The sequence below is a fragment of the Amphiprion ocellaris genome, chromosome 20 (assembly GCF_022539595.1).
Source record: "Amphiprion ocellaris isolate individual 3 ecotype Okinawa chromosome 20, ASM2253959v1, whole genome shotgun sequence".
NCBI lineage: Eukaryota > Metazoa > Chordata > Actinopteri > Pomacentridae > Amphiprion > Amphiprion ocellaris.
Window position 1 is genome coordinate 12,584,100 of NC_072785.1, and position 21,584 is coordinate 12,605,683.

General features: G+C 40.0%; 4 protein-coding genes across 6 annotated transcripts in view; 2 read left to right on the forward strand and 2 right to left on the reverse strand.

The window, feature by feature from the left end:
- Positions 1-13: 13 nt before the first annotated feature.
- On the forward strand, positions 14-6,026 carry tmem234 (transmembrane protein 234). The gene is made up of 5 exons (XM_023295814.3): positions 14-104; positions 438-589; positions 1,359-1,425; positions 4,682-4,774; positions 5,096-6,026. The coding sequence occupies exons 1-5, from the start codon at positions 92-94 to the stop codon at positions 5,203-5,205; spliced, it is 435 nt and encodes a 144-aa protein (XP_023151582.1). The 5' UTR covers positions 14-91; the 3' UTR covers positions 5,206-6,026.
- dcdc2b (doublecortin domain containing 2B) lies at positions 5,897-11,685 on the reverse strand. Of its 2 annotated transcripts, XM_023295801.3 has the most exons (14): positions 11,402-11,685; positions 11,239-11,290; positions 9,719-9,789; positions 8,846-8,977; positions 8,610-8,744; positions 8,400-8,439; positions 8,198-8,263; positions 7,840-8,008; positions 7,606-7,715; positions 7,393-7,461; positions 7,020-7,091; positions 6,854-6,898; positions 6,685-6,762; positions 5,897-6,573 (listed from the first exon to the last, which is right to left on the reverse strand). In XM_023295801.3, exons 1-14 carry the CDS (start codon positions 11,683-11,685, stop codon positions 6,502-6,504), a joined length of 1,395 nt encoding a protein of 464 aa, XP_023151569.2. In that variant the 3' UTR covers positions 5,897-6,501. The 2 variants fall into 2 exon arrangements, with proteins under 2 accessions (XP_023151569.2, XP_054862046.1); XM_055006071.1 differs by lacking the exons at positions 6,854-6,898; positions 7,020-7,091.
- A 1,034-nt stretch (positions 11,686-12,719) lies between these two features.
- On the reverse strand, positions 12,720-16,800 carry iqcc (IQ motif containing C). Of its 2 annotated transcripts, none has more exons than XM_035941842.2 (5): positions 16,672-16,800; positions 14,931-15,074; positions 14,584-14,848; positions 13,607-13,728; positions 12,720-12,967 (listed from the first exon to the last, which is right to left on the reverse strand). In XM_035941842.2, the coding sequence occupies exons 1-5, from the start codon at positions 16,711-16,713 to the stop codon at positions 12,932-12,934; spliced, it is 609 nt and encodes a 202-aa protein (XP_035797735.1). In that variant the 5' UTR covers positions 16,714-16,800; the 3' UTR covers positions 12,720-12,931. The 2 variants fall into 2 exon arrangements, with proteins under 2 accessions (XP_035797735.1, XP_035797731.1); XM_035941838.2 differs by having other exon boundaries at positions 13,607-13,740.
- fancm (FA complementation group M) overlaps positions 15,070-21,584 on the forward strand; it is a 46,043-nt gene continuing 39,528 nt past the window's right edge. The window contains exons 1-4 of the mRNA XM_023295672.3: positions 15,070-17,751; positions 17,833-18,005; positions 18,272-18,349; positions 18,473-18,631. Coding sequence (XP_023151440.2) covers positions 17,046-17,751; positions 17,833-18,005; positions 18,272-18,349; positions 18,473-18,631 — 1,116 coding nt within the window. The 5' untranslated portion in view covers positions 15,070-17,045. The remainder of the gene's footprint in view (positions 17,752-17,832; positions 18,006-18,271; positions 18,350-18,472; positions 18,632-21,584) is intronic.

Below are 21,584 nucleotides of genomic sequence, written 5' to 3' on the forward strand. Positions count from 1 at the left end.
GGTGAATTCGTCCCTTTAATGTTCACTAACAACAACAGAGTGGTCTTGAACGCAGCTTCAGTGTCGACTTTACTATGCTGTTTACATTACGATGGTGACCGTTGGTGAGTGGCTAACAAGCTATTTTACATTCATAAGTCATGCTATTTACTAGAAGTTTAAATTAACTTTTATATTTTGAGTTTTTTCATATGATTTCCATTTACATTCCTAAATATTTACTTCGTCCTTAGCGCTCAAAACTCTAAACTAACCCAACAGGAGCTAGCATACTATAGCCAATGCTAAGGAAGTAAGCTAGCAGGTCAGCTGCTAACCGCGTTATTCTACTGTTTGTCTGGTTATTATCGGACCGTGGTTTGGTTACTGTCAAACACCGTAACCGTGTAACATTATCTGTTAAATCAGAAGATAAAGAGACTGTGATGTGTTTGCAGTCGAGCTGCTGAGTCTCCTGCTGGTGTCGGTGCTGTGGGGCTGCACCAACCCCTTTCTAAAGAAAGGCACCGAGGGGATAGAAAATGTGACAAAAACCAACAGAGTTTCACAGCTGCTGGCTGAGGTCAAGTTTCTATTCCTTAACTTAAAGGTGAGTTTTTAGGAGTAGCATTTGTCTGCAGCAGATGAAGCTGCATTTGTGTTTCATTAACTCTTTTTGGAGGGATAGATGACATGACAGCAGTTTGTTTACTCCAGAGAGCTGGCTTTTCTAGTCCACAGACACTGGCAACTACCAAAAAAGAAAAACTTTGCACAGTTTTGGGATAAATAAACATTTAAACCCGTAACTTGTCAGTTAGATAGTACTATTTGGAATAAATGAATCATTAAAAATGCATGCCTTTGAACAGAAAATAATATTTTGGGTTTAATAGGCCTTTAAATTTAAAAGTAGTTGCACAGAAAATAATATTTTGGATGGGATAAACCTTAAAACATTGTAGTGTTCATTAGAAAATACTAGTTGGGTGGATTAAATCTTTAAAACTATAAATACTTGTACAGAAAGTAATATTTTGGATGGAATAAACCCTTAAACTATATTTTACTCATACAAAACTATAAAAGTGTTTAGTGTTTTGATTGAAATAAGCCTCTAAATCTATATGATTATCCACAAAAAGTAATATTTTCAGTGGGATAAACTTTTAAAACCATAACTAATTTGATACAAAGTAATATTTGGGTGGAGTAAACCTTTAAAACTATAAATTCAGAAAGTAGTATTTTAATTGTAACCTCCTCTGCTGCAGACATAGTACTGTTTTTGAGACTATTGATATTTGAATTTTTAAAAAACTGACAATGTCTCCTTATAACTGTTTTAATTGCACTCTTTGTCTTGTGTTGCTGTCCAGTACCTGGTCCCATTTCTTTTAAACCAGAGTGGCTCTTTGGTCTACTATTACACACTTTCAACAACAGGTGAGAGACACTTCAAACTTAACATTACTGCTGTAGCACGCGGTATACTGGCAGATACAGTTAAGGAGAGGTTCTGCTCCAGCAGAGGACTGTAGACCTTTTAACATCTGATATTTTAAATGTCATGGCACAAGGACCACAGCTGCAGTTAATAACACTAATGACAGCTCAGCAGTGCTATGAGTTTGTACCGGCAGATTGTCCAGGTCAACCAGCATGTACAACGCTCGTGGCCTGGATGTGAATTAAACCTGTGCTTTTCCTGCTCTGACAAACCAAAGGGTCTGCTGTGATTCAGTTCTGGCACTCATTCCTTTTTCTTACACGCGTGAGCTCACTAGAACTTGTCAACTACGGAATTGATCACCAACTATTTTAATAATCGATTATCAGGTTTGAGTGATTCTTTGAGATAAAGAGTCTAAATTCTGTGATTCAAGGTTCTTACATTTCTGGTTTCTTTACTCCTTTATGACAGTAAATTGCATATCTAAATGGACAAAACAAGACATTTGAGGATGAAATCTTGTGATATGGGAGGCATCCTTTATCCTTTATTTGTAGAATTTCCACTTTTAGAGATAATCTGATAAACATTACCTAGAACTGTAATTCATGGTTATTTTTATTATGAATGTATCTGCAGATTATGAATGTTTTGATCTTTCAAACCACAGAAAATAGTAAAAAAATAATGCCAATCACATGCTTACAGCACGGGTTGACCTTTTAAAGTGGCCTTTTTAGTCCAACAACCAGCATTAAACCCAAACATATTCAATTTACTATAATGTCAGACTAAGAATAATAGCAAATTGTCATATATGAGGATCTGGAATGTGCACATGCTTCACAATTTTGCTTGAGAAATTGCCTAGGTGATAAATTGATTATGTTTCCTGTGTGTCTGATGAAATGTGGTGCCCATGATTCAGGTTTAGAGTGCCGGTATTTCACTAGTTAGCATACAGTGGGTACGCAAAGTATTCAGACCCCTTTAAATTTTTCACTCTTTGCTTCATTGCAGCCATTTGCTAAAATCAAAAAAGTTCATTTTATTTCTCATTAATGTACACTCAGCACCCTATCTTGACAGAAAAAAACAGAAATGTAGAAATTTTTGCAAATTTATTAAAAAAGAAAAACTGAAATATCACACGGTCATAAGTATTCAGACCCTTTACTGTGACACTCATATTTAACTCACCTGCGGTCCATTTCTTCTGATCCTCCTTGAGATGGTTCTACTTCTTCATTGGAGTCCAGCTGTGTTTAATTAAACTGATTGGACTTGATTAGGAAAGGCACACACCTGTCTATATAAGACCTTACAGCTCACAGTGCATGTCAGAGCAAATGAGAATCATGAGGTCGAAGGAACTGCCCAAGGAGCTCAGAGACAGAATTGTGGCAAGGCACAGATCTGGCCAAGGTTACAAAAGAATTTCTGCAGCACTCAAGGTTCCTAAGAGCACAGTGGCCTCCATAATCCTTAAATGGAAGAAGTTTGGGACGACCAGAACTCTTCCTAGACCTGGCCGTCCAGCCAAACTGAGCAATCGTGGGAGAAGAGCCTTGGTGAGAGAGGTAAAGAAGAACCCAAAGATCACCGTGGCTGAGCTCCAGAGATGCAGCAGGGAGATGGGAGAAAGTTCCACAAAGTCAACTATCACTGCAGCCCTCCACCAGTCGGGCCTTTATGGCAGAGTGGCCCGACGGAAGCCTCTCCTCAGTGCAAGACATATGAAAGCCCACATAGAGTTTGCCAAAAAACACATGAAGGACTCCCAGACTATGAGAAATAAGATTCTCTGGTCTGATGAGACTAAGATTGAACTTTTTGGCGTTAATTCTAAGCGGTATGTGTGGAGAAAACCAGGCACTGCTCATCACCTGCCCAATACCATCCCAACAGTGAAACATGGTGGTGGCAGCATCATGCTATGGGGGTGTTTTTCAGCTGCAGCGACAGGACGACTGGTTGCAATTAAAGGAAAGATGAATGCGGTCAAGTACAGAGATCCTGGAAGAAAACCTCTTCCAGAGTGCTCTGGACCTCAGACTGGGCCGAAGGTTCACCTTCCAACAAGACAATGACCCTAAGCACACAGCTAAAATAACAAAGGAGTGGCTTCGGAACAACTCTGTGACCATTCTTGACTGGCCCAGCCAGAGCCCTGACCTAAACCCAATTGAGCATCTCTGGAGAGATCTGAAAATGGCTGTCCACTAACGTTCACCATCCAACCTGACAGAACTGGAGAGGATCTGCAAGGAAGAATGGCAGAGGATCCCCAAATCCAGGTGTGAAAAACTTGTTGCATCATTCCCAAGAAGACTCATGGCTGTACTAGCTCAAAAGGGTGCTTCTACTCAATACTGAGCAAAGGGTCTGAATACTTATGACCGTGTGATATTTCAGTTTTTCTTTTTTAATAAATTTGCAAAAATTTCTACATTTCTGTTTTTTTCTGTCAAGATAGGGGCTGAGTGTACATTAATGAGAAATAAAATGAACTTTTTTGATTTTAGCATATGGCTGCAATGAAACAAAGAGTGAAAAATTTAAAGGGGTCTGAATACTTTCCGTACCCACTGTATTTAGGTAGTTGACAGATTTAGCGTCCCTCTTTCTCAGACTGATCCTCACTCCCGTTACCCTTCCAACCTCACTTCCCACCTTTCCTGTGAATGAACATGAACATGCACGACCACAAATTTGGACAGGACATGCTGGAAAAATAGTGTGTGAATAGGTCCATTTTGTTTCCCACTGATAGAGCCAGGGCCATGAACAGTAGATATTATTTTTCAGCGCACACACAGAATGCGCAGTTAGCAGAAAGTGAGAAGATATTTGCTAACTTTGACCAAAAGTGTATCATATTAGACTCAGACAGTCCAGTTTTAACCCAACAATCCAGCTCTTAAGTGACCTCTTACCATTTTATAGGAGATGGTCCTGCTTCTGACAATGTGTGCATCTCTATTTATAAAAATCTGATATTTCTACTGGTTTTACTTTGCAAAAAAAGTAAATTTGGCTGTACTAAACACTTTTATTGGGTAACATCAAATTATTACAAGCATGAGTCTCTCTTAGAACCAGTAGTTTCAGTATCTGCTGGACCTACTAATATTGACATGGTCATGTAGAAGAACCTTTACAAGATTAAATTCCTGCAAATTCTGTCATTGTATTGTTTCTTCACAGGATTTAATTTAATTTAAAAAAAAAATCATTCTTGTTATTTAGAGTTGTCCCTTGCTGTTCCTGTGGCCAACTCTCTCACCTTTCTCTGCACTCTGTTGACTGGAAAGTTACTGGGTGAAGAGTTTGGAGGCAAACGTAAGTCCCTCAATTTTAGCCAGTGGCATTAATTCCCATAAGGACAAATCCAGAAACTAAAATGCTGCAGTCTTAAGTGTCAAACACTAGTCTATTGGAAAGTTGTTTTTTTTTTATTTGAGTTACTAATTCAGCAATGTTATATGAGCAGGTTATTTTTGCTCCATGATACTTCACTACCAAGACGTTGAGCATTTAATTCCCCGCAGTGCCTTTCTCCTCTCCTCGAGAAATACTTTACTGGTTGTTCTCTTTTAAGACATACTTTTTTCAACTTGCCTTTTCTTTCATATCCTCCCCCGCACACCTCACTCTCTGCAGAGGCTGTCGTGGGAATGTTCCTCACCATGGCTGGCATCACTCTGTGCGTAATCAGCTCCATTGAAGACAAAAACGCTGGGAAGCAGAACATGAGCGAGTCTGTGCACTAATGGAGATCAGGATTAAAGCAAATTCTCCTATACCTTCTGGTTATTCCTTAGCAGGGAAAGAAAGAAGGTCAAAGCAGAGTTGATGCAGGACTTGAAGGGGCGATTTAGATTCAGGCAGCAGCTCTTGATTTGTGCCTAAATGAACTTATCTTGACCTTGAAGGGACCTGTCCAGAAACTCTTAGACCAAGTTGAAGGGGAAGCGGGTTCATGTAGGGTTCACCCCAGAGCTAGACGAGATTTATGGTGCTCCCAAAGAAATCGGTGGTTGTTAAGTTTCAAAGCGCTCTGATGCCCCTCCATGTGACTCCCATCTGCATAGAAGTTATAGAGACCCCATACAAATAAGGCAGGGGTTTGAAATGGACACAATTAGATGTCACCTCCTGGTTTAACAGGGACATTTTACGGGAGCTGCCTGCTGTCTGCTATAGCATGTGTGCGGGTATGAGCTGGACAGAAGACTGTTTAGCTTGAGTGTAAAGCTTTCTTTCTTTGAATTATTTTTTTTCTCTTCCTCCATTCTCTTCACTGCTGCCTTGTATACATGATATACTGCTGAAGTAGATGTTGCACTTCTCATTTTCTAAAATTCTATGTAAAGGAAAAGCAAAACGGGCTTATCCTATTGCACATATGACCAGTAAACATATCTGAAAAAAGCTGCACAGAATTCAGATTCGGGTCACATGTTGTACGTAGTAATATATATTTTTATTGTCACAGTATTTAATTGATGCAAGACACTGTACAGATGACTTGTCATTGTATCTATTCCTGTGCTGTCGCTGATATTTCATTAATAAAATGTTGGCAACACAACTCTCTCCATTGACGTTATGTTCTCATCACATTTTTATACAAATCAAATACCTAGGGCTAAAATTTTCCAAAAGTATGGTTTTTTATATACATACTGCATATGGAATAGTGGAAGAGAATGCACAATTTAACATGTACAGAGATCAGTATTAGAATAATCCCTTTAAAACAGGATCAACACAATATCATAAACATGTACAATAAGCTGCATTTTTAGGAGACTTCAGACATCCGGAATGTGTTTGTTTGAGGTGTAGTAAAGTCTGATACTGTATCCATCTCTTACAGTGTTTTTTTGTTTCCTCATTTTTGGTCCCAAGAATATTCACATTATTTTACTTTTACATTGTTCTAAAAGAAAACATAAATTAATTTTGTTACTTGGCTCATTAAACACTATCAACTGAATCAAACATTCATTTAGTCGCATTGTACAAGCAGTAATCACTTGGTTATCAGCTGTGGTTGAAAACTGTTAGGATGCTGTGACGTCCTCCTGATGATGGTTTTCTTCGGCTGTAACTGAGGGAGGATCTTGTGGGCTCTCCTGTTCGAGCAAAAATATTCAATTAAGAAGATGGTTTCACTGGTCTTGGCTATGGTGAAGCCAATAGAAACTGATATGCTGTATTTTAGAATGTGAGGTGAGCAAACTTGCCTTATCTCGGCTGTTTTTTCCCTGAGAGGTGGATGATGAAGGCCTCAGCTCTGAAAACGTCTGTTTCAGCTCAGGTTCCTTTTGAAAAGAGAGACGCATGAGTTTCTGTGTCCGTGGACTCAACAATTATTTATCAGTAGCTTGCATGTGTGTGTGTGGGTGTATGTACCCGCATTTCAGCAGTGGACTCCTGCTCTTGTTCAGATGGCAATGCCTTTTAATAAACAAACGAGCAAGCAAAAAAAAAATAATCTGAACCCACTGATCTGGAATTTATATAGAGACACGTGTAGTGTGATTATCTAAATGTAAACACCCACTCACACATACTGTACCTGCTTTTCGTTGTACTTGTGTGGGTGTTCTTGGTCGCTGTGCTGCTCGCTCTGTATAATTTGTGCATGTCTCTTGAGGAAAAACAGGTTTTATGCATTTAAAAGAAACAATGCAGTACACATGCAAAGTGCTTGTGATAGAGGTTAAATAATTACAAAAGGACTCTTTAATATTTGTGATTTAGAGACAGGAATTCATACAGTAGAATATTGTAGCAAATAGGTTTGATTTGCTTGATCTTTCTGCTTTATTTAGATAAAAATATGTAATTCACGTTATCTGTCACATATTTGTTACTTAAATTTTACTTGCGTGGACTATAATCTGGGAAGGTGTCCAACAGAGGAACATGGGACACTAAGAAATGCCTACCTGCTGTGTGCTGCGCAGAGGATCATCTGTTCCATTTAGTTCCTCATCTTCCACTATTTCTGCAACTCTCTTGAGATAGAAAATGAGAATCAGATTTAAACTTACCAACGCTTATATTTTATATTCATTGACACCCTCAGTGAAAGCATTTGATCATCATATTGCACTACGCAATGATTAGATGAAGATGGAACAGACGTGAATGAAGCTAACCTGATCAACAGGAAGCTCTGTGGCTGTATTTTCATCCTCCTGCACCTCCTCGGCTCCTCTAACCTCCTCTCTCCTTTTCCGTCCTGCTCTTTTAAAGACACTGGGCTGAACTGTAATAAACACAAATCAAAAAGATGCTATGTCAATTCAGGCAAAAATGAATGATCCTCATATGAATGTGAAGGTAATTTTTAATGATTAGATTTTTAAACGAGTTTTGTTGGGACTCCTAACCAGATCCATTACTGAGAGGTGGTCTCTTCTGCATTCTGTTCTTGCGGATCTTGACCGGCCTGGCAAAGAACGCAGAGTTCTCATCTGCTCCGTCTCTCCTGAGCCTCTGCTGCGAGGCTTGTGGTGCTGCAGCTTCATCTCCTGTCGACTTCACCCTCCGACCATCTGACTGAAATTCAAGTGTTACAACTGAATTAATATTCTATTCCACTGTAGTGTGTTACACGTAGAGGCCTTCTGTGCTGTTTGTCACCCTGGTGTACTGAATGTGTTAAGAAAATACACACCAAACAAACAAACAGTGCCAATTTAGCATCATGCAGTGTGAATACAAGACGGCGGAGGGTTGTTTTTTTACCTCTGGGGAGTCGAGGAGAGCTGAGTCACTGTACTGGTCTTCTGGACCGCTGCCTGTTTTCCTGTTCTAAGAAAAAAAACAGAAAAAAGTGTTTGCTAGTCTTGGTTTTCTAGTTAATTATCTTCTGAGAGCTGTCCTCTAGAGTTGCTATGATTTTAAGACATAATAATGTGAGCAACTGAAGGTAGAGTTGAGTATTTACCTCAGCTCTCCTCAACAGCCTCCTCTTTCCAGGATAATATCTAAAAAAGAATGTTAGAAAAACACATTATAATGTGAAAAATGTAAGATAAGCAAGTGTTTTGTTCATGTTCACAGTTGTCTGACAGCCAGTATTTCATGCTGGAATACAGAGCAGTTGCACATAAAGACACATTTCTGCACACAAACGGAAGACCTTGCATAACAATACCTCTCTGCTGCTTTTGAAACCAGCAGCTCCACATAAGGAAGTTTCTTGAACCTCTCGGTTCCCACGGCAACGTAGCAGTGGCCAGTCTCCAGCTCTCCAGCTGAGGACACAGTCACGCCTTCCAAAGAGCACAACCTAAGAAAGCACAGGGGTTAGAGAGATATTTACTGGATTTCTCACCCACTGTTTGAGCTCAACGGTTTATGAGTGGGTTTCTGGGTGACAGTGGCACTGACCTGCGCACCGCTCCAGTCCGTAAGCTGACCTTCTCCGTGATCAGACTCAGGATCTGCTCCAGGTCCTGCTGCATGCTCCGAGGAATGATGAATCGGAATGGTGGACACAGGAGGTCTCCATTACGGAAAACACTGGGTGGACACATTGAAGAAGATACTAATACTTAGATGGTCTTATGTACAATGAAACAGATACTGGTTGCTGTAACTGGAACTCCTGACTATACTGGTCATGAAAGGATCCTCATAATGTGACAGATGAGGAACAAAATCTATAGTACATGTTGAAAAACATATTTTATTCCTGAGCCAAAAACTATTGTAACTCATGTTTAGTATTTTCCAAAGTTATATGCTTTATAATGCAGATTCCTGTCCATAGATTCTTTGCTGTGCCATAGTAGATTAACAATAACACAACAAGATGCTACATGAATCTGGACATTGTGGTCCAATAATCTGTACAAAATTTTATAGCAAATCTTTCACAAGTTAAGATATTTATTTAAAGTTCCCTTAAGTGTCAAGCTGCTGAAGGAAAAGTCAAGGAATTAAACTCAGCAGACTCTAACCTCTGGGGATCATGAATATCTGTGCAAAAAAAAAAATCCTCTAAAAATGTCTAGTATTTGCTAAGTTATGTCACTTTAAACCAAAGCAGTGGGTCTACTAACAGACTGAAATCACCACCATGGTGAATCATAGTTTTACTAAATCTGACTGCTGAAGTCTCATTGGTTGAATTTTGCAGACATTCAATCATAGGTTGTAATATAAATGGGAAAATTAGTGTTTCATAACAGTCTTAAACAAGTGTGGAAAAAAGAATATATATATATATGTGAGTGTTTATATGTATTTTATCCAACTCACTGTATAATGCAAGGTACAGGTATAAACTTCCTCCATTTGGCAGAAACGTTTGGCCTCTGGATGCCTTTCGCCTGGAGGAGACACTCAGACAATCAGATGCATGGTTCTGCACAACATCACAATGTTGTAATTTTCTCATCAATACTGAAAATTGTCTCATCAGATTTCCGTCATCCCTCTTCTGCACATCAATCACGCCGCACGTCCGTCACAGCAAAAATCACTTTTCCCAGATGTGTAATGACTGACTAACTATTCTGCTCGCGTCAGCTCAAGTGCTGCAGCCATGGAAACAGACGTCACTCCAAGACACATTCACGCGCCATCTCTGATGTGAGGGTTCCTCCTTAAAGCTCTCGTCCATGTCGACCCATATCAATGAAATCTGGAGCCGATACACCGTGTCTGCCTCTCATAATGTAGCCGGATGAAGTCAGTCCAGTCAGAACAAAGCAGAGATTGATAATCTTCCCTAACTGTTTTTTTTTTTTCGTTTTTGAATTGGCAGACATTTAATTCATTTTGTGAAATGTGTCTGAGCAGAGAAGGAGGTGTCGGGCTCAGAATATGGGCATTAGGCCTGCCCGGACATGCACACAGCTCTGATAACACTGTGTGGAAGCATAACTCTTTGTTTCACCAGCAGGATCAAACACACATACGGACATGCTTCCTGCATTGCTCCACAGCAACCACCCTAACACAGGCATGTAAGACTTTAAAACCCAAAGACTCTGGCTTGAAAATCTGCTCTCCAAATGGCAGGCGACCAAGGCACACACAATTACTCTCCACACTTGTATGTTTTTCAGAAAAGTAACACTGATGGCTTAAGACTAAGGACACACTCTGCGTCTGAAAAAACCTAGCGGTCACTCCTGCCAGCTGGTCGGAACACAAAGCAAGTGCTTGTCAGCATGAGTGGCTCTGTGTGCATACAAACGTGTGTCGCTTAGAAATCAATTTAGTGTGCAGCTGAGGGAGGGTCTCCATGCATAACCTCATCAACATTTGCTGCCAGCCTCTCAATTTACAGCAAAGGTTTAAATTCTTTCAGAAGTGACTCAGAACATTTTCTTCATGAAAACTATTCTTACATCAGATGTATTCTGGTATTTTCTGACGATATCCAGCTGTAATTCATTAAGCTTGTATCACATGAGAGCATTGAAAGTGACTGTTTGACAGACAGCACAATCATTAGCCCATTATTTCCAGTAATTTACATGACAATCGGTGACATCAACAAGACGGCAAAGGTGTGACCTGTGTGCATCACAACTAATGCTAACATAACAATGTGTCACCACATTTGCATTCAAATAGGAGCTGGTGTCGGTAATGGAAAGTCCTGCACTTATTTTCATATTGAACTTGGCAGGAGTTCAAATGGATCTGCTTGATATGAGCAGAGTGCAGCCCAGTGGCGCATTCCTTGTGGTCAGACTGGGATTAATAAGTGATGGAGTGTGCTGTTGGCCTTAATAGGAGGTCAGCCACATGTGAAAATATAAGCTTACCTGGGTTTCGTCACGAGTTGCAGGCTGCTTTTTTGCTCCTGCATTCAGGTAACTGTACATGAAGACAGCAGATACACTTGATTTCTTTCTGGAAACACCCAGGAGTAAGATTCATTGAAGATTCATTTACTTTAAGGAGTAACTAAATGGATTTTGTACTCACTCCAGTTTCTTGAACCTCTCAAAGCCAGCAGCAACATACTGAGCTCCTGTCCGCAGGTCCTGGAGGTCAGTGACCCTGTGGCCCTGCCTGGGGGTGTACAGAGTCCGGACAGCAAGAGGAGCCCCGATGTTGTGGGTCACTTCATTCAGAAAGGCCTCCATAGTGGCCACCTGACGCTGGTTGACCACGAACCTCCGTCCGGTGTAGAAGGGGTCTCCGTTCCTGTACACCACCACGTTCTTCACCGGAGGTAGGAGAGATGTAGCTGCAGTGCTGGCAGCCATCTCCGAGCCAGCTGCTACTGTCCACACACAGAAATTTAAAAAGTGTTTTTCAGTGCACACACCCACCCATCACACAGATCTCTCCACATATGTCGTCTCGCTCACTAAATTTAAGGGTTGCATTTACGTTGTTACACTCCAGATACACACATCACCCTCTGTGGGTCACCCTTGTTCAACGATCACACATTAACACAAGCACATGATTTCTGATCGAGCCAACACGTTCAGCACAAACGCTGCTCAGTCACTCACAAGCCTGGCGGAGGATGAAGCAGAGGAACTGCAGGAAAAGCCAAAGGTAAAAATCAGTCCCTTCTGTTGTTGTGGTCTGTCTGGACTCCCACTCACCACGTTCTACTCCTCTCTATTCCCTCTCGCACACATACACTCACAAGGACACTACTCCACTGACGGTGGTGAGTATTTCCTGGTTGCTATGGCAGCGTGGCCAGCAATGACCAGCTTTGTGGGCCAAACCATCGGCAGAAACCACAACAAAAGAGGCAGACAGAGGAGGGGAGAATGGGTGGGTCTCAGTGTTGTAAGCTGAATCAATAAGATAACCTCTACACCCTGTTGTCGGTATTTAAAAAAAAAAAAAGAAAGGCAAAGTTATGCATATTAGTCAGACCTAGTGCAAAAACCAGGTGGTACCCGAGCAAAGACATACAAAAAATACAAATTCAAGGACATAATAAAACAGATTTCACTGTTTGTGTGACCTCTAAATGCTTATTTTTAGAGTGCTCTTTAAGGAAATTAATACCAGGAGACAACAGCAGTTTACCAGGAGACTGTCAGGTGAATATTTGTAGGATGAACTTCTCATGTGATGAGTGATAGCTCATTCACTGTGATCCAAATGGGAAATTTGAGCTTCTGAGACACAACACAAACTTGCATAGAGCCAAAGACCCTCCCCTGAACTAACCTCTTTTCTGCACAATAGTTAACAACCTCAAGCTCACACAATTGATAGCACGAGGACAATACAAGAGAAAGCTGCAACAGACAACAATGCAAGGAAAACATTGTAGAAAAATAAAATGTATTTATTGTTTACAAACACACAATTTACACAACTACACAAACTACATATATTCTGCCAATCGCATCATAAATATTTGTTTTAAACATGCGATGTCCCGTGTACTGATATGTACTCATATCTTGATCATATATTGTGTGAGTGAGTTCAGTTGATGACCCATGTTATTAGGTCTTGTTTATGTTGTTTATGCTGTCAGGATACACTCAGTCGATCCTTCAGTGACAAGTACTGTAGAAGAAAAGGAAGACAGGAAACGCAATCATGAGCCATGTACATTTTCAGTAGGTGAGCACACTCTCACTGCATGACAACACATTTACAAAAATATTTGCTCTATAAAGTTAAAAAAAAGTCATTACTTGTGTATGTGTACAAATGTCAATAAAATCACTCAAAGGGTGCTTCACGGATGCACTGATGTGGGATACGTGAGTTGTGTTAAAGTTAAATGAAAGGATTCAAAATCAATACACAGGACGAGGTCAGAGAGTGCAGACAGCTAAACCTGCTGTCTTTTGATTTACACTCTTAATACACAGGTCAGAACGAAGGAGAAAACATCCTGAATCATTTAGTTCATGTTTCCAAGTAGAATTTTGCAATTTTATGGCTTTCAGGACATTTTGTGCTGCACTCAATAAGTAACTGCTGACACTTGCTGCAAACCTACAACAAGTTATTTGGCGAATGAACCTTAGAAAATAGTTTGTTTAAAGAAGTGCTGCTTTTTGGACCTACTGTATCAATTTATATTGAAGAAATTAAATAAATTTAGTCTTGCAGCAGAAGCTATTATATTACAGCAGAAGACTGCCACCGCTAAACAACTGTAGGAAAGCACTACATCTCTTTCTTTATTCATCTTACCTTTTTCCTGCTGTCAATGGCTTGCTGCAGCCAGAGCATCTCCATGGTCAGGGTGTTTCTATGGAGACGCAGAGCCTGTGGGGTACGGGGCACCTCCTGAGCCAAGCAGTACCGCTGAGGACCTGAGGGAGGGACTGCAAATTCAACATGACTCATGAGGCTTCTTCTCTGTAGTTTCACTTCAGCATGTTTAACAATGAGGTTAAATATTTTTCTGTTTGTCTTTCTTTTATTTTCTATCAAGTGAAAAACCTCCAACTTCAGCCAAACATTTGGCATTTCCTGCTCCTCCAGTGTAAAGATTTTCTGCTTTTTAGCATCATACTATTATAAATTGCACATTTAAATACAAAATCAAATCATTAAATTACAAGCATTCAGATTGCCTATCCTTGTGGTCTTGAATGTGAGAGGCAGTCCCATGTATTTCATAGGCTTAAGTGAATAGAACTGTAATGTGAAGCCTTGAACAATTTGCATATACACTACTGTTCAAAAGTTTGGGGTCACCCAGGCAATTTCATGTTTTCCATGAAAACTCACACTTTTATTCATGTGCTAGCAGAATTGCACAAAGGTTTTCTAACCATCAATTAGCCTTTCAACACCATTAGCTAACACAATGTAGCATTAGAACACAGGAGTGATGGTTGCTGGTAAATGGGCCTCTGTAACCCTATGTAGATATTTCATTAAAAATCAGCCGTTTCCAGCTAGAATAGTCATTTACCACATTAACAATGCCTAGACTGTATTTCTGAATAATTTAATGTTACCTTCATTGAAAAAATGCTTTTCTTTAAAAAATAAGGTCATTGCTAAGTGACCCCAAACTTTTGAACGATAGTGTTTATACAGCTTCAATATGCAATTTGAAGCTTGATAATAAATTACATTATAGATAGAATCATATGAATGAAAATGTTTCACACACAAAAAGCACCTGGTGACTCTTCCATGTTCTCTACAGCTTCTACCTTTGTAAGTGTCTAGCTCCAAACTGCTCCATATGGTGGAGGATTCCCCTGTGCTCTCCATCACCCCTCCATCTTTATTCCCCACTGAGCTCTGTCTCTGCCACTCTCCATCCCCTCCAACGGGGCTGCTGGGTAAGTCATCTCTCTCTGCTTCTGTCTTTTCTGGCAGGACACAGTGATCTCTCTCCTGTAATAAGGACGCTGGGTACTGGGGCCTGGCACTGACATCTAGTCCTGGATCTGAAGGTTGTAGATATGGTCCGCCCTGATAATGCATAGAGCAAAGAGATGAGAAAAGTATCAAGGAGTTACGAAACCTCACTCTCATGACAGTGATCGTTACTTACAGTGTCTGTGAAGTGGGGAATGGAGATTACCGCTTCAACCCACTTTAAATGGGTCAAGCCCCCATCAATCTCTTTCACGATCTCTTCAAAATCTTCTTGTGCACAGCGGATTTCGCTCCTCACCAAGTGTCCACGTGCACATGCCTAGAGATGGAAGGAGAGTAACTGTAGTAACAAGTGGCATTACAGGCATTATCATGTGTCTGCAGCAGAGGAGGCTGCAGTTTCAGCACCGCAGCTGAAGAACAGCATTTCAGGGCCTTTGTTCTTCATTAACTCTGTTGCGACAGTGCCACCTGCCCAACGGGATGATCACTGAAGTGCACAACTTATGGTTTTAAAGGTTTATTCTACTCAAAATACCACTTTGCATCCACACACTAATAGTTTTAAAGGTTTATCCCATTCAGACAATACTTTCTAATGAACCGGTTATGGGTTTAAAGGCTTACTCCACCCAAAATACCACTTTGTGTCCCCTAATTAATAGTTTTACAGGTTAATTCCATAAAAATAATACCTTCTAACAAACGAGTTACGGATTCAAAGGTTAATTCCATTCAAAATACCACTTTCGGTCCAAGTACATATAGTTTTAAAGGTTTAAGCCACCCAAACAGCAGTTTATAACAAAGAGGCTATGGGTTTAACGCTTTATTCCACTCAAAATATCACTTTCTGTCCAAACACTAATAGCTTTAAAGGTCTATAGGTCTATATACAAATATATTACTTCCTAATGAACAAGTTATGGTTGTAAAGATTTTCTCCATCCAAAATGTTACTTTGTCTACATGTATTAATGGTTTTACAGGTTTATTTCACTCAGATCATACTCTGTTACAAACATGTTATCTTTGTAAAACACCCAAATGATACTTTCTAACAACTGAGTTATGGTTTTAAAGGTTTACTTCACTCAAAACACTACTATATGTCCAAGTACTTATAGTTTTAAAGGTTCAGTCAACTCAAACAGTTCTTTCTAACACACAGGTTATGGTCTAAAAAAATTTCACTACTCCAAATACTACTTTCTAGTAATAGCCTACTAGTTATGATTTTTAAGGTTTATTCAACCCAAAATACTACTGTCTACAAGCACTAATAGTTTTAAAGGTTTATCCCACCCAAACAGTATTTTGTAATGCACAAATTATGGGTTTAAAGTCTCATTCCAAGCAAAATACCACTTTCTGTCCACACACTAATAGTTTGAAAGGTTTATTCCAACCAAATAACACTTTATAACAAACAAGTTAAGGTTTTAAAGATTTATTTCACTCAAAATATTACTTGCAAACAAGTTAAGGTTGTAAAGGTTTTTTTCACTCAAAATGCTACTTGCTGTCCAAGTACTTACAATTTTAAAAGATTTATTCCACTCCAACATGTACATAATAATTTATTTGTGTATTTTTGCTTGTGTCTGTGGCAGGGTAGCTCGCCGTTGGAGATAGCAAGCCACTGCCATGTTATCTTACTCAAAAAAAGTTAATGCAAAACAAAGTTCCGAGGAATAGGGTCCTACAACTGTGGTCCTGAAAGTGCAACCTCCTGCGCTACTCGTTTTAGTATTTATTTACTTCAGTGCTAGCTTTAGCCGAAGTTAGCTGCAACGTTCAAGAGCAGCATAACAGTCCAAACTAACTAAAACAACTTTTTATAAATTTCTGTAGGTGAAAAGACGCAACATTCTGCATTAAGAATTCAAAACACTTTGATTAGATACGGTTATTACCTGAAAATGTGTGATTATCTTCTCCCATTTGCTTCTGTCCATTGCTATGGTAACATGACGGCGAGCGGGAGATGAACTGCAACTTTTAATTTACTTCCGGGGTGAACCTCAAAAATAAAAAGCATGTCCTTGTGAAATATAATAGTATACGCAAATTGTTTATTTTTCACATTGATATAGCCCTGTAAACTAAAAGTTTCTTGACACGTGAAAAAAGAAAACAGTATCCAGCTGAGTAAAACCGTTGCCACGAATACAGTGTTATATTTTGGAAAACGCTAGCGGAAGTGCCGCGATGTTTGTATGCTGTCTGAAATGTTGCTGCTCGTGACATGCCACTTTTTCCTTAAAGTTTTTCGGCACGGCTTGTGGAAATGAGCAGTGGTTCAAACCAGAGGACTTTATTCGAGACTTGGGGTGCCTCCGTTTCCCAAAACAGAGATGCTCAACCGAAAAAAGATGCCAAAAACGCCGCAGGACGGCGCAGAACAGCCCCAGGTTGCAGTTCTCAGGTAGCTAGCACACATCCTCCCCGAAATCCTCTATGGACTGAATTTGGTCAGAGGTCCACATGTACATCAGCAGAAACCCCAGTGAGGACAGATGACCTGATACCTGAGTATGAAGATGAAGATGATGATGATGATCTCATGGTGGTCGCTGTCTATGAAGCTGAAAGGAGCCTGCAGTTGGATAATGCTAACTTTTTTCAAGATGACAACCCTACAGGAGCAGAAAACATTGGCCTTTCTCCAGTCCCATCAGGTGGTCAGACATACCCAGACTTCCCAGGCTTTGACGGCTCCTCAGCTAAGGTGTGGATCTACCCCACCAACTATCCCATTAGGGAGTACCAGCTGAAGATATCAGAGGCTGCCCTGTTTCGGAACACACTGGTGTGCCTTCCCACTGGTCTGGGGAAAACCTTTATAGCCTCTGTGGTTATGTACAACTTCTACCGCTGGTATCCATCTGGGAAGATTGTGTTCATGGCCCCCACTAAGCCTCTGGTGGCCCAGCAGATTGAGGCGTGTTATAAAGTGATGGGAATCCCACAGGCTCACATGGCTGAGCTGACAGGTAATAAAATCATGGCACATCATCACCATCATCCTCCCTCTTCCAGCAATCGCTAACACGAGTCTATCTTCTGATTTATAGGCAGCACAGCAGCAAAGCAGAGACAAGAGGTGTGGAGGTCCAAGCGTGTCTTCTTCCTCACCCCTCAGGTGATGGCTAACGATCTGTCCAGAGACACGTGCCCAGCCCAGCAGGTCAAGTGTGTGGTGATCGATGAAGCACACAAGGCACTGGGCAACCATGCTTACTGTCAGGTAAACAAAGCTTACGTCAATCATCCACAGTCTGGCATTTAGGTCAGTTTTTTGTATTGAAATCACTTAGTTAATTGCTTTGCCTAGATTCTCACTCGCTCACATACTAGACTTCACAGCTTACTTACTGTATAGTGATTTATATCTATATTGTGCTGTAAATTTCATACCAAGATAAAAGCTTATTTTCTAGCAGATGGTTGCATTCTAGCACTTAGACTATTTCAACTGTCCAGACTTACCCTGAACTTCTCCCTCTTACTCAGGTGATCAGACAGCTTGGCAGTCAGACTCTGCAATTCCGCATCCTGGCTCTTAGTGCCACTCCAGGTGGAGATACAAAGGTGATAATGATATATTTCTGTTTGCATATCTTTTCTTGACTCTGAACTAATGTGTCCTAAAAATAGAACTTGTCCTTGCAACTATTCTGAACTATTCTGTCCTCCCTCGCTTCATCCTTGCAGTCCGTGCAGTCGGTGATCTCTAATCTGCTCATCTCCCACATTGAGCTGCGTTCAGAGGAGAGTCCAGACATCCAGGCTCATTCCCACCAGCGCAGTGTGGACAAAGTAGTGGTTCCTCTGGGTGAGGCCCTTTCAGCTCACCAGGCTTGTTACCTGCAGGTAGGCACATCCCCGAGCTTTGCTGTTTTTATTTTTCCTGACATTAAATGTCTGATGTGACAGGCAGATGTGAGAGAATGAGAAAAATGTCACTTTTATGCCCCTTTAAGGCATGGAATATGTCACATTTCTGGCTTCATAAGTCTGTTGAAGTCACACATTCTGTTATTCAGACAAAGGTCACTTTTATGTTAGTGTTTTTCAGGGCTTCATTCAAACAGACACACCACAGTAATGAAGAGAGCCACAGTACGCATGTGATATTTGTCATCCACGTGAAATTGGACAGTACTTCAAGTGATGTATAAGACATAATAATGCACTGTTAAACAAAATATTAAATCTAAACATATCAAGCTTGTCAACCTGTCCACATAAAGAATTGCCTAGTTTATCTAGGATATCCATAATCACTCAAAATTCTGGCCATGTGCCAGTAAAATAAAAAACATCAAAAGTTATCCCTATGTTGGAGTAATTTATAATTAATTAATGATGTTACAGGTACTGTTTTTCTAAATGCCTGCAGTTCATTCGCTGTATAAATAAAATTTAATTGAATTTTGCTTTAGACGTGCTTCAAAGGACCCTGCTGCTGTTTGATGTAGATATTTAATAAACTCAGAGGAAAGACTCCTACAAACAGCTGGAAGCAGCAAACTTCAGCGGTTGCTAATGTTATGTCAATAAGAAAACAACAAACAAACATGGCAATAACTAAGATTATTAATAGTAGTTGTTATTATAATGAAGAACTATTATTTTAATATAATATCACATAAATAATATTTTATTATAATAATTTATATAATTAATAATGACTGAATTTTTGTGGCTAGTCTCAGTTTTAATCGCAGTAGAGTTTTTTTTCTAATGGAAATTTCTGTTTGTAGTCTAATAGATGTAAAAATTGTAGAGAAAAGTGAACAAGAAAAGTGTTTTCTGGATTGTTTTTGGACCAGTATTGTTACTGAAATGTGGAAATAGCCTTCCTTAAATCACATCACACAACTTGAAGTATTGCCGTGCCTGTCCATCAGTGCGGTTCAGGCTTGTGCAGTGTTCAAAGTAATATGAAAATGTTGCTAGGTCAGAGCTCGTGAAATTGCAGTCGTGATTATTATGGAAATGTGACCAGTGTGCTCATTTAGACATGATGTTGGCACATTCAGTTGCTGTCAGATTAGATTTATTAGAATTTTGCTTTGTGTCTTATTAATACCACAACAAGCAAAGTGTTTTTGCATAGTTCATGACATTTTAATATTTATTTTCAAGCCAAGCACATTCAGATTCAGAAAGTTAGCTTATTTCCTGAAACATTTCTTGATTTTGTCTTGCTGTGTTTGGTTGTATCAATCTGTTGATCATATTGCAGTTTGTTTGGTGCTCTGCTGCCACCCTGTGGTTATCGTTTGCTCGCTTCTTTTGTGAAAGCTCCTCAGCTGTAATCCTTCTCTCAGCATCACGTCTTTCTCCTCACTCTGTGCTTCTTTCCGGGTCAGTCACCATTAAATGGATTGATCTGTCTTGAAAGCACCATCCTGCTCCACTCGGTGGTCTAGCTTTTAGTGTTGGTAGACTGAACTGTTCTGGATTATTAACGGGCCCTACCTGCTCTCTGCTCGTCACGGGTCTGTTCCCTGTCTGTGTGTGCTGTACTGTAAATATGCAGCTACACTTGATCCATCTCTGCTGACCAGACAGCTGGAACTTAACACCTTCATGTGAAAGTTTAGACCCGTTGTATACTCCTGGGCCATGTTCATTTAGTTTTTTACACCTGTTTTTGTTCATTCTGTGTGCCAGTAGACAGAGTTCGTTTTTTTCTATGTTTTAGTTGCTTTTTCACCCTCTCTTCATTCAACCCCCTGACCAGAGGATGTCAGGACTCTGCTTGTTAACATCCCACTGCCAAAATAGAGGCAACGCCGTATTCAGTTGTGGAATGAGCATCACCGCAGTCATGCAGGCAGAATTTAATAACTGTTGAGCAAATCAGGAAAATGAACCAGTCATGCGGACAAGTGTTTTGTGCTCAGCTGTGTGTTTTTCCTTCAGTTTTTGACACACTGAATCACAGACGTAGAAGAAAGGCCAGTATTCATCCACATAATCATTCAAGTAGCCTCCTCTTCCTCCATGGAGCGGTTTTTATTAAGCATGGATTGAGGTTTTAGAGATGGTGTATGTCAAAGCAGTGAACATTTATGCCACTGTTGAGGCTGCTGCTGAGATATGTGTCATAAAGTTTACACCCTGTGTTGTAACTGAAACTGATGGTATAATTTAGGGCTTGGTATTAATGGCGTAAAACAATTATGTAACACAGTTGTAATCGTTTGAACACACAAGTTCTTTTTTCTATATTCATTGTTCAAGGTTTAGAATTTAGTATTAGTAATAAATAACCAATATTTGGAACCTTTACACATTTGCAGTAAAGCTGATAATCTTTGTGTCAAAATTTAGAATAACTTAGCATGCAAAAGTTGATTGAAACACTGTTTTTTATGTTTTTTTTTTTTTTAAAGAGAACTGTTGAACATTATTCCTCAGCACTGATAGGCTATCAATTGTGACGTTTAACCAATTAAATGGTGGCGAACGCTGTATGTCGCTCGATACCACAGTGTTGACTACAGATTTATATGTCGTCATTTTTAAGTGGATTTATTTTTATTGGGAATTGGTTAAAAAGAAAAAAAAATTTGAAAAAATTGTGACATTCGACCCCTATTTATTGTGTTTATACCCGTTGTCATTTGCGAACTGAAAGCTGTTAAAACCCTCATGTTCATTCCTATCAGCTCGCTCTTTTACCATGTGTGCTGCATTGTGCAACAGGCTGGACTCTGATAGTGTCTGCATCCCTCTTGTGAGGGCTCATCATGTTACTATGCTCCAGTAACTCAGCACCAGTTCCTGTGGTGAGATGGATAACGCTATACAT

Coding starts and splice junctions, on each gene's coding strand:
- iqcc (XM_035941838.2), bottom strand. CDS start 16,713: ATGGACAGAAGCAAATGGGAGAAGATAATCACACATTTTCAG. Junction 15,075..16,671: donor AGATAATCACACATTTTCAG/GTAATAACCGTA, acceptor TTCCATCTCTAG/GCATGTGCACGTGGACACTT. Junction 12,968..13,606: donor CCATTGACAGCAGGAAAAAG/GTAAGATGAATA, acceptor TTTCTTCTACAG/TACTTGTCACTGAAGGATCG.
- dcdc2b (XM_023295801.3), bottom strand. CDS start 11,685: ATGGCTGCCAGCACTGCAGCTACATCTCTCCTACCTCCGGTGAAGAAC. Junction 7,092..7,392: donor CTCTGCGCAGCACACAGCAG/GTAGGCATTTCT, acceptor TTTTTCCTCAAG/AGACATGCACAAATTATACA. Junction 6,899..7,019: donor ACAAGTACAACGAAAAGCAG/GTACAGTATGTG, acceptor GTTTATTAAAAG/GCATTGCCATCTGAACAAGA.
- tmem234 (XM_023295814.3), top strand. Junction 1,426..4,681: donor TTACACACTTTCAACAACAG/GTGAGAGACACT, acceptor CTTGTTATTTAG/AGTTGTCCCTTGCTGTTCCT. Junction 4,775..5,095: donor TGAAGAGTTTGGAGGCAAAC/GTAAGTCCCTCA, acceptor CACTCTCTGCAG/AGGCTGTCGTGGGAATGTTC.